Source organism: Podarcis gaigeae (genome assembly GCF_964106915.1).
Source record: "Podarcis gaigeae genome assembly, chromosome: 10".
NCBI classification, from domain to species: Eukaryota; Metazoa; Chordata; class Lepidosauria; order Squamata; family Lacertidae; genus Podarcis; species Podarcis gaigeae.
The window spans coordinates 2,215,863-2,227,296 of NC_139686.1; the positions used below are offsets into that span (position 1 = coordinate 2,215,863).

At 51.9% G+C, this 11,434-nt stretch overlaps 1 protein-coding gene across 1 annotated transcript in view; it reads left to right on the forward strand.

The window, feature by feature from the left end:
* MAPK8IP2 (mitogen-activated protein kinase 8 interacting protein 2) overlaps positions 1-6,357 on the forward strand; it is a 47,776-nt gene extending 41,419 nt beyond the window's left edge. Inside the window, exons 8-12 of the mRNA XM_083700010.1 lie at positions 458-567; positions 1,792-1,911; positions 3,212-3,282; positions 3,697-3,795; positions 4,662-6,357. Coding sequence (XP_083556136.1) covers positions 458-567; positions 1,792-1,911; positions 3,212-3,282; positions 3,697-3,795; positions 4,662-4,734 — 473 coding nt within the window. The 3' untranslated portion in view covers positions 4,735-6,357. The remainder of the gene's footprint in view (positions 1-457; positions 568-1,791; positions 1,912-3,211; positions 3,283-3,696; positions 3,796-4,661) is intronic.
* Positions 6,358-11,434: the final 5,077 nt, after the last annotated feature.

Here is an 11,434-nt window from a genome sequence, read left to right on the forward strand (position 1 = left end):
CTTTTGTGAGAGCCAATGTGGTGTAGTGGTTAAGAGCGGTAGATTCGTAATCTGGTGAACTGGGTTCGCTTCTCCGCTCCTCCACATGCAGCTGCTGGGTGACCTTGGGCCAGTCACACTTCTCTGAAGTCTCTCAGCCCCACTCACCTCACAGAGATGTTGGGGAGGAAGGGAAGGGCTTTGGGGTGTTTCGTGATGGGCGCTGTAAGTATTTGGGCCAACTGAGCTCAGCAGAGAAACCCATTTACTGGATCCCATTTGGGGAAAGTTCTTCCAAACTCTACTGTGAGAGAATAGAATAGAAAAAGGTGGTTTGGGGTGGAGACTGGGGGTATATGGGTGTCTCTGGCATGCCACCCAGCCTAGTTCCCTTGGGACGGGGGAGCCAGCCTGCCCTTTTCTGCAAGTGGCGAGGAGAGAGGAACTGCACCTTGACTCTCTGCTGGGTTCCTTGCAGGCCTGAAGCGGAATCCGTGCTGGGTGGAGCGCTTCAACGTCCAGTTCTTGGGCTCCGTGGAAGTTCCTTACCATCAGGGCAATGGCATTTTGTGTGCCGCTATGCAGAAGGTGAGGCCGGGAAGAGGGGCTGTGTGCCTGTGCCTGTCTGTCTGTCTGTCCATGCAATGCTGTCTTGGGGCTGCGACCAGGACAGAGAATCTGACCTGCTATGTGTGGGAATGTTGAGGGTGGCAGGAGAGGATATATTGTTTATTAATATCCTTCCTCACTTGTGCTAGCAAGTTCCTTTACTTAGGAGAGTTACATTCCCCTTTTTACATGCACAGCAGATAGCTGGTTGCAGGCTCGTGTGAGCCTCTCACTGTTATACAATTCAGTCTGTCTCAGACTGTATTGAATTGTACGTTCCTGGTAAGTTCCCTTGAATCCCTCTTAAAAGAATAAAGACACCACAATCTTATTCAAAGTCAATAAAAGACGTTTACTCACATCAGTTCACAGTTGGATCCCTGAAGGCAGACTTAGTTACAAATATGTACATGTGGATCTACCCCATATAGGGGAATAATCCCAGTGCTTCTGCTAGCTGAGAGCCAGCAGAGCAGTCCTAGCTGAAGGCTGGTCAAACGAAGGAAGTAAAAAAAGAGAGGGACGTGTGCTGCGCGACTTGTCCTTTTGTTACCTGAACAGGTTAGGTCACGCCCACCTTCTATCACATGCAAAAGGAAGGATGCTGCAGCCAGGAGGAACAGGAAGTTTCGACTGGCTGGACCAAACATTCCCTCGCATGTCTTCTCTAGCATTTCAAGGAATGCTGTACTTGACTGGTCTCAGTGGATTACCGTATTTTTCACTCTATAAGAAGTACGTTTCCCCTTCCAAAAATTAAGGGGAAATGTGTGTGCGTCTTATGGAACAAATGCAGGCTCCATGGCTTCAGGGAAAGCAACGCGAAGCCTCCGGAGCACAGCGAGAGTGCTCCTGCTGCGCTCTGGAGGCTTCACGTTGCTTTCCCTGAAGCCAGGAGAGCAAGAGAGGCGCTGCACAGCGGGAGGAGAAATGGAAGGGGCTCTGTTTCTCCTGCTGCTTCGCTGAAGGGGCCCTGCGCAGAGAGGGAGAGATTTTTTTTCCTTGTTCTCCCCCTCTAAAACTAGGTGCATCTTATGGTTGGGTGCGTCCTATAGAGCGAAAAATACAGTACATCCCACACTACGTCTGCCTGGTGCAATGTCCCCTTGCCCTTTCCCTTGGGATATGCTGTGTAAACTTGGCGGACCCCTTCCTGTCTGAACCCACACCCCTGCATGCGCACCCACCCTCTGTCCTTCGCAGATTGCTACCACCCGCAAGCTCACGGTGCACCTGAGACCCCCGGCCACCTGTGACCTGGAAATCAGCCTGCGGGGCATCAAGCTTATCCTGACCGTGAACGAGTACAGCCGGGACGAGGAGGTGAGTGGCGGACGCAGGAGGAGGCGGCACTGGGGTGGGCCTGTGCAGCTGAGAAGGCCTTTGGGGTCCACGTCCCCAAAGACTTTGGCGAGGTGCCCAGCCGAGCAGGAGGCAGGATGTGTTCAGGGCACTTGTGTAAGCTTGGACTTGCGTCCCTATGGTCTCACTTGGCAGAGTCTGCTTCTGCCAGAAGAGCCCCCTGCCCAGAGGGAGAACTTGGGCAAGGAGGGGGCAGGTGCAGCCGTCGGGGCCGTAATGGGGACGTGGATTTAGAGGGGAAGGGGGGCCTGCTCCTGCCCCATTTTCCTCTGGCTCAGTCCTACAAAGGAGGGAGTGGCGTGATAGACCCACATTGCAGGGAACAGGTTTTGAGCACCCAGTTTGAGACGCAGATGGCTCCCCTCAGCCACATGCAGGCATTTCCTCTCGTCATCCCTGTAAAGGTATCATTTCTTTCTTTCTATGTATACCACCTTGTGATGGTTTATTGCCTTCACCTCTTGCCATAAATCACTTCCGGCAGAGTTAGTTGCCGGTGGCAGTTGCTCTAAGACAGCGGTTCTCAACCTGCGGGTCCCCAGATGTTGTTGGACTACAACTCCCATCATCCCTGAGCTCTGGCTTTGCTAGCTAGGGTTGATGGGACTTGTAGTTCAACAACTGGGGAACCACACCTTGAGAAAGGCTGCTCTAAGAGATAACTCTCAAGACACAGGAGCAGTCCAGGCCATTAGCTCTTTATGGACGGTACGAAGCATTAACGGTTGCAATATACGCAGAATAGTCCATTTAAGCTACTGGTCCCAGCAGCAAGGCATCTCATACAAAATGCAGCCGCCTATGGCATTTGTCCATAGCTGCAAGCGGTTGTAGCAGCAGGTTCATCAGTTGGCAGGCGAAGAGAGAGACTTAACACACTCACCGACTCTTTCTCCTGCTGAAAGAGAAACCAAAAAGCCTTTTTAAGGCTACAAGTTCCTGACACTGTGCGAAAGAATCCAGTTAACTCCTGAACCTTACCTTGCTCCTGTGTAAGCAATTAGGCTTCTTGGGTCAGTTTCTGGAACATGCTCCACTTCCAATTAACAGAAACTCACTCAGACAGTTTTCTGCAAAACAGCCTTCATCCAAAGACCACAGGGTGGTTCACAACATGCTGTGATTGGACTTGTTCTATGATTCTAGACTGGAGGGGGCCCCTGCTGAAGATTTCGGGAGCCCCTTGGGACAAGGCCTTGAGGGGATTGGGGGGGTGGTTCTTCCTGGGGTGTCCTTTAAGCCCTCCCTCTTCTCCTTCCAGTTTGAGCGCTGCAGCCACTTCTTCCAGATGAAGAACATCTCCTTCTGCGGCTGCCATCCCCGCAACAGCTGGTGAGTTGGACCCCCCCTGCCCCTAGGGAAAAAACCCAGTTCCGGGGGCAGGAGGGCTGTTTGCCCCCAGGACGTGAGGTTTCCTTGCTGCAGCACCTCAGGCAGGAATCCCCTCCTTGGCTGTAAAAATACAGCAATGGCAAAGGAAAAGAACTAGCCTGTTGGCTGTTCTTTCCTGACACCCCAAAACCACTGCTGGGGGCTCTTCTTATATTCTTACTTTAAAATTTTAGGGCTACCTTTAAAACTGTGATGCATGTGAGATGGTCAGCTGAGGGTGGGCCTTGCAAGCTGGCTGGCTGGAGAGGTCCTACCGGTTCCTGGATTGATGACCTTTCAGGCCCCTTCTAACTCTAACATTTTCACGATTCTACGATTCCCACTTTTGGTGCTGACCTTTCCCTTCCCTTCCAGCTACTTTGGCTTCATCACAAAACACCCCGTGCTGAGTCGCTTTGCCTGCCACGTCTTCGTTTCCCAGGAGTCCATGCGGCACGTTGCAGAGTGTGTTGGGTGAGTGGAGGGGGTCGCAGAGCTTTTTGGCTGTAGACTGATGGGAGCTGTCCAAGGTATTGAGAGCACCCTTGAAGCTGACCCAGAAACTCCAGCGGGTGGAGAATGCCGCAGCGAGACTCCTTATGGGGTCCTTGCCACGGGATCACATTCATCCAGTGATTTACCAGCTGCACTGGCTCCCAGTGGAGTACAGGGTCAGGTTTAAGGTGCTGGTTTTGACCTTTAAAGCCCAATGCGGCCTAGGACCCACGTACCTGCGGGACCGCCTCTCCTGGTATGCCCCATGGAGGAGCTTAAGGTCCACAAATGACAACATTTGGGAGGTTGCAAGGAGGTTAGATTGGTCTCAACTAGGGCCAGGGCCTTTTCAGTACTGGCCCCAACTTGGTGGAACACTCTGTCCCCAGAGACTAGGGCCCTGCGGGACTTGACATCTTTCCGCTGGGCCTGCAAGATGAAGCTGTTCCACCTGGCCTTTGGTTTGGACTCAGTCTGACCCTTATGTTTCCCTCCCCTTATGGTCTTGATCTATGGGCTACTTTTAAAATGAGGCTGCATTTTAAACTGCATTTTAACCTGTATTTTAAATTTGTCCCCCCCCCATTATGTTTTTTACTGTAATTTTACTGATGTTAGCAGCCCTGAGCCCGGCTCTGGCCGGGGAGGGCGGGGTATAAATAAAATTATTCATGATGGTGATGATGGTCGGATCCTGCATGCTGTTTCCCATTGGGGCACCTAGTTGGCCTCTGTGAGAACAGGATGCTAGCCTAGCTGGGCCATTGGCCTGATCCAGGAGAATCTTACTATGTTCTTTGCTCCCACGAGTGCTGACTCTGGCTCTTCCTCCCTTCCCCTTCCAGCCGCGCCTTTCAGGAATACTACCAAGAGCACCTGGAGTTTGCTTGCCCCACAGAAGACATTTACCTGGAGTAGGACCTGAGCCCGGAGTGCCTCCAGCTTCTGCACCCCCTCCAGAGACTCTGACCCAGTGCCCCAGGACCCTCGACTCCGCCAGCCTTGACACCACCCATGCCACCATTTTTCAACCCGGCACCCTGCTGCAGCAGAGGGGAGGTGGAGTGGGACAGGCGAGGGGGCAGAGAGATGGGGAGGGCGGCAGGCGCTGGCTGTGTGCAGTTGCCCCCTGCCCTCCCCCTCTCCTGGAGCCCCTCTCCCAAAACACCCGGGAGCAAATCTCTGGGGAGGGAGCCTTCCTCCTTGAAGCAGGTTGAGACCAGTGATGGGGCTGGAGGATGAATTTGGGAGTGGCGAAGCCAGGAGTTGGGGCTTTCCAGGAAAGCTCCAGCCTTTGCATGCCGCCCCCCTTCTCAGGGGCTGGGAGGAAGGCTTGGGGCACAATGGAAGCCATCACTCTGCCCCCACGCCCACCCCGGTCCTCTAGAAACACACTCTGGGGCTGCGGGGAGCTCCCATACCTCACCTGCTTCCAGGCTAAATTCCTTTTTTCTGTGTGAGAGGTGTGTGTGGGGAGAGGGAACAAGGAACCCCCCTCCCTGCCCCCCCCCAAAGTGCGTGCCCATCCCTGGGCCAGGGCACTCTGCTCTCCCTTCTCAGCCCCCATTGCCTCAGCTCCACACTTGCCATGTGGGCTGCCCCGTTGCCATCCCCTGGGGGGGGGGGAGCAGTGCATGCAACTCATGCAGTGCCATAGGAAACTACACCGCCCCCGCCCCACCCTTTCCCCCAAATCTGCATCCCTCACTGCTATCACTCACCCTGCCAGAGACGCTGTTGGGTTGCGGGAGGCGGAACAGCCTGCATGCTGCTTGGGGGGCGGGGTGCTGGGAGCTGAAAGGGCCCCCCCCAGATAGGGCCTTTGGGGTGTGTGTGAGCGATGAGCATGTGTGGGGCAGGGCTCAGCTGGTAGGCTGCCCACCTCGCAAGCAGAAGGTCCCAGGTTCCAGTCCTGACAGCATCTCCACGCAAAGACTCCTTGCCCAAATTCCTGCAGAGCCACTTGATGGGCCAGTGGTCTCAAAATGTGCCAGCTTCCTACCGCTTGTCCTGCCTGTGGAGGAATCAGAGTCAATGTGCCCCATGGCATCGACCATTCATAATCTGGTGAATTCCCCTGGAGGATGGGTCAGGGAACGGCTGATCTGGCTCCGTGGCCCATGGCCAGCTGGGGTCTCGCCCCACAGTCCCGTGTCCTTCCCCAGCGTTGCCATCTTCCCGTTCTTCCTCTGTCGCTGAATCAGAGCATATCTGGGGGGTTGCTTGTCCGGCTCAGGCGCCCTCTCCTCTTTCTTGGCCTTCTCTCCCCCCCCTGCCCTGGCTCTCCTTGCCGCCTCCTGCCTCGCCCCCCACTGCTGTGCCTGGTGACCTCCTTTGCTTGCCAGCCCCGCCTGTTTCCACTCAGTGCTAGCTGACTGACGTAGCGCTCACTGCTGTCCATGTATGTAACGACGATATTTATCCGTAACCTTAACCGAGCAGCGAAGTGACCTGTACAAACCCCGATTCAAAGGCCCTTCCTTCTCACTGCCTTGTCATGGAGTTGGTCTTTCAATAAAATATACGCTTGGTGTCACCACAGGTCATGCCTGGTCTGCTCTGTCTTGTTGTTGGTTTTTTAAATATATTTATTTATTGTTATGCATCACCCTGATCTGTGGGTGGTGAGAGAATCCAGGAGTTCATGGCGCTTACACCCAGGGTTTGTTTTCCTTGGAACAAAGGTGCGTTTCAGACTGTGACGTCTTTAGGATGTATGGTTTTATTTCCACATATATATAACCTGAGGGGAGTGGAGTCCCGAATTTGGCACCTTGTACGCTCTCTTCTGGCAACTCCTGCAGCCAAGCTGGTGCCATTGCTCTGTTTTCTTTCGACCACATCAGCGAGCCCAAAAGGGTGGGGGTCTTGTCATTTAGGCAGCCCAGGGTCTCCAGACACACTGCCCAGCTCTCAGCCTTTGGGCAATCGTCTTCCTCCCCCATGGCAGTAATTAAGAGGCTCAAACAAAAGCAACATCTTACCAGTTAGATTCTTTAATAATCACAGTGAGAGACCAAAGACCGCGTCTCCCTAGAAATGGCGGTGCTCCCAATTAAGGTCTACACCCCCTCCATCCCTATTAATCTATGTCACTCCTACGTCTTGTAACCTGAGCTTGTACCCTCTGCACTTTCTGTTCCGAGACTTTCTGAGCCCTTCTCGACCTTGGGGAGGGCGGTGGAGGAATGCTGTCCAACGACTGTGACTCTGTTAACCCTCTCCCTGCCAGTGTTTCTTTTCCTAGCTGTTCCCCATCCAGTATTTCCCAGCTTCTGCCTTCTGAACTATGCCCCTCTGCAAGCCACTGTTCCAAATCTATGCAGTCCTCCTGCTCCTGGGAAAATTCAGGATCAGGGGGAATGGGTGGCTCCCACCATCCCTCCTCGGTTCAGTCCTCGTCAGCCTGGTCCCAGACACTAGCCTTGTGCCCTAGGGAGGTCATTTCAGTGCTGTTAAGGCAGCAGAAACAACGCAGGAGGAAGCTGTTATAAGTTACTAGTCCCTGCAGCCATAGTGCATGCTGCAACTTCACCCCCGGAGGTGCACCCCATTGTCTCTCAAAACAGATGGGTGCCAACAACAGCAGCAGCAGCAGCAATAACAACCTGAGCATAGGAGGAAGCAAGAGAACTGATCACTCCAGGAAAGAGGGATATTATTATTGTTGTTGTTATTATTATTATTATTATTTATACCTCGCCCATCTGGCTGGGCTTCCCCAGCCACTCTGGGCAGCTTCCAACCAAATATTAAAATACAGTAATACATCAAACATTAAAATCTTCCCTAAACAGGGCTGCCTTCAGATGTCTTCTAAAAGTCTGGTAGTTGTTGTCCTCTTTGACATCTGGTGGGAGGGCATTCCACAAGGAGGGTGCCACTACCGAGAAGGCCCTCTGCCTGGTTCCCTGTAATTTGGCTTCTCGCAGGGAGGGAACCGCCAGAAGGCCCTCAGCACTGGACCTCCGCGTCCGGGCATAATGATGGAGGTGGAGACGTTCCTTCTGATATACTGGGACTCCTCAGGGTCAACCCTGATGCTGGAGGATGGCACTGGGGAAGTATAAGTTTTCCCTCGCTCATGGCACTAGAACTCTTGGATGTCCTGTCATGGCTAAAAATTGGCTGCTGTTTCTTTAATGCTAAAAGAGCTAAGTCAGCATGAGTCAGCGGCCTACAATGCAACAATCAATGTTAGTGTTTGGTGTGGGTTGGTTGGATGGTAGAAAGCTGGTTGCGTTTGGTGTGTGTAAAAAGCTGTCAGTCGTAGTTGGAGAAGAAGACTTTTTAAGAATAAAAACAGCAATACTCTGCAAGAATACTCTTTCTCAAAGACTCTTTTGTGCCAACTAAGGTCTGAGGACAAGGCAAAGGAGTAAAAAGGAGGTCAGAACCTCTTCTTTTTCAAACACTGACATGTCCAATGAAGATTCAGGACAGATTTTTAGGAAGTTCTTCTTTATGCAATGCCTAGTTAAACTATGGAAGTCTCTCACACCCGAGACAGTGATGGCCATCAGACTAGAAGACTTTCAAAGAGGGTGAGAGAAAATCCTGGAGGAGGAGAGGACTACCCGTGGCTTCTAGCCACAATGCTTCTGGAGAACCACAGAAAGGAGAGGGCTTGGATCCTCTTTGTGGGTTCTCCATGACAAGCATCTGGCTGGATCCTGGACCAGCTCGGCCATTGGTCAGATCCAGCAGCCTCTTCTTATCCTGGACCAGTGTCCAGTTCTGGGCCCCACAGTTCAAGAAGGACACTGACAAACTGGAACGTGTCCAGAGGAGGGCAACCAAAATGGTCAAAGGCCTGGAAACGATGCCTTGTGAGGAATGGCTAAGGGAGCTGGGCATGTTTAGCCTGGAGAAGAGGAGGTTAAGGGGTGATATGATAGCCATGTTCAAATATATAAAAGGATGTCACATAGAGGAGGGAGAAAGGTTGTTTTCTGCTGCTCCAGAGAAGCGGACACGGAGCAATGGATCCAAACTACAAGAAAGAAGATTCCACCTAAACATTAGGAAGAACTTCCTGACAGTAAGAGCTGTTCGACTGTGGAATTTGCTGCCAAGGAGTGTGGTGGAGTCTCCTTCTTTGGAGGTCTTTAAGCAGAGGCTTGACAACCATATGTCAGGAGTGCTCTGATGGTGTTTCCTGCTTGGCAGGGGGTTGGACTCGAGGGCCCTTGTGGTCTCTTCCAACTCTATGATTCTTATGTCCTCCTCCTCCTCCTCCTCCTCCTAATTTATTATTTATACCCCGCCCATCTGGCTGGGCTTCCCCAGCCACTCTGGGCAGCTTCCAACAAAATATTAAAATACAGTAATGCATCAAACATTAAAAGCTTCCCTAAACAGGGCTGCCTTCAGATGCCTTCTAAAGGTCTGGTAGTTGTTCTTCTCTTTGACATCTGGTGGGTGGGCGTTCCACAGGGCGGGCACCACTACTGAGAAGGCCCTCTGCCTGGTTCCCTGTAACTTGGCTTCTCGCAGGGAGGGAGCTACCAGAAGGCCCTTGGCGCTGGATCTCAGTGTCCGGGCAGAACGATGGGGGTGGAGACGCTCCTTCAGGTATACTGGACCGAGGCCATTTAGGGCTTTCAAGGTCAGCACCAACAATGATGGGGTGGAGATGCTGTTCAGGGGTACTCTCATTTTGACTCAAGAAAATCACAATTTTATAGTTCAAATCAGGGGAAATAAATACAGTAAATGGACAAAAGGACAAGGATTCACAAAATGTTTTGGGGTATATGTACCCCTGTGTACCCCCAGAAAAAAGCACTGGTTTATAACTTGATTCTAGCAAGACTCCTTCCTCAGGCCATCTCTGCACAGGCCTTCCTCTGCATATTTTGAATTTATAGTACCTATCAGTGGCCACATTATATGGCCATGCTGCCCGTGGCTGATGGAACGTGGTTCAAATCAGAAAGCCCCAGCTTGGGGAAGACACCCTTCTCTGAAAACCCTGCTGCTAATATGTGCAGCTCTGCTTTGCTCTCGATTCTGACAGCGCTCTGTGTGTGTGTCTGCAAGCTGCTAGTTCATATTGACAAGAGAGGTCACAACAATCTTTTTAGGTCGAAAAGGCAACTGCAGTGCTAAACTACTTGCTGCTGGAAGTACCTGTTGCTACTGCCGAGTAAGGAACAGGAAGCACACCTGAAAGACCTGCACAACAGACTCTGAATCTTTTGTTTGCAGCTGGGAGGTCATGTCTGAACCAATCCTGGCTCGTGCAGAGTTTGTCACTGGAGAGAATGCAAGATTCATCTTGGAGCCGTTTGCATCAGACTTATTCCTCGCATTTCCATGAGGGTTGCTGCCCAAGCCTTCAGACCACAAACCAGCCTAACAAAATAGCAGAAGAGGCAATCGTAGAAGGGAACCCAAAGGGTCGTCTAATCCAACCCCCCCCCCCCAGCAATGCAGAAATTACAACTCAATAATTCATGACAGGTGGCCATCCAACCTCTGCTTAAAATCCTCCCATGAAAGGGAGTCCAGTACCAGCTGAGGGAGTCCGCTCCACAGGCAAACAGCTCTTACCTCCCGGAGGTTCCTCCTAATGTTTGGTTAGAATCTCCTTATTTGTAATTTCCATCCATCGGTTCAGATCCTACCCTCCGGAGCAGCAGAAAGCAAGCCTGTTGTGTCTTCCACAGGTCAGTCCTTCAGATATTTGAAGATGGCTATCACATCACCTCTCAGCCTCTTCTCCGGGCGAAACAGACCCATCTCCCTCAACCGTTCCTCATAAGGCAGCGGTTCTCAATCTGTGGGTCCCCAGATGTTGTTGGACTACAGCTCCCATCATCCCTGAGCTCTGGTGATGGGAGTTGTAGTTCAACAACATCTGGGGACCCACAGGTTGAGAAAGGCTGTCATAAGATGTTGACTCTGTATTGGATTTCTGTTTATAGTCTCTCCATTTCTGTGGAGCTCTAGGGGGCATACATGACTCTGCCCCCCCATCCCAATTAACCCCCAAAACAACTCTGCTTTGAGGTAGGCCAAGCTGGGAGGCAGTGGCTATCAACAAGGTCACCCAGTGAGAGCTTTATGTCCAAGTGGGCATTCGAACCCTGGTCTCCTAGGTCAGTGGTGTCCCAACTTTTTTCAAAGAGGGCCAGATTTGATGAAGTGAAGGGCCGTGAGGGCCGACCAAAGTTGTTAACCATTTTTTAGGATTGAGGTTATTGAGCTTTCTTAGGGTTGAAGTTGTTGACGGTTTTTTAGGATTTTACCCCAGGAAAGAAACTGCCACAGGGGCCGGATTAAACCAACTGGCAGGCCCCCAAAACAGACTTTGGACATGCCTGTCTTCACACTGGTCACCACAACAACCTTGTGAAGTAGGCTAGGCTGAGAAGCAGCGACTGGCCTCCAACGCCACCTAGCAAACATCATGGCTGAGTGGGAGGATTTGAACCAGGCCCTGGTAGTCCACTAGACTCTAACCACTACACCACACTGTCTCAATGGCTGCATAGATGTATTTGCATATGCAAATTTAGGATGACCCCTTCGACCGCACCTCATCCAAGGTACAAAACACGCAGGATTATATTCCTTCTCCCCTTGATGGAACAAAGAGCTAAGAAGCAGCCAA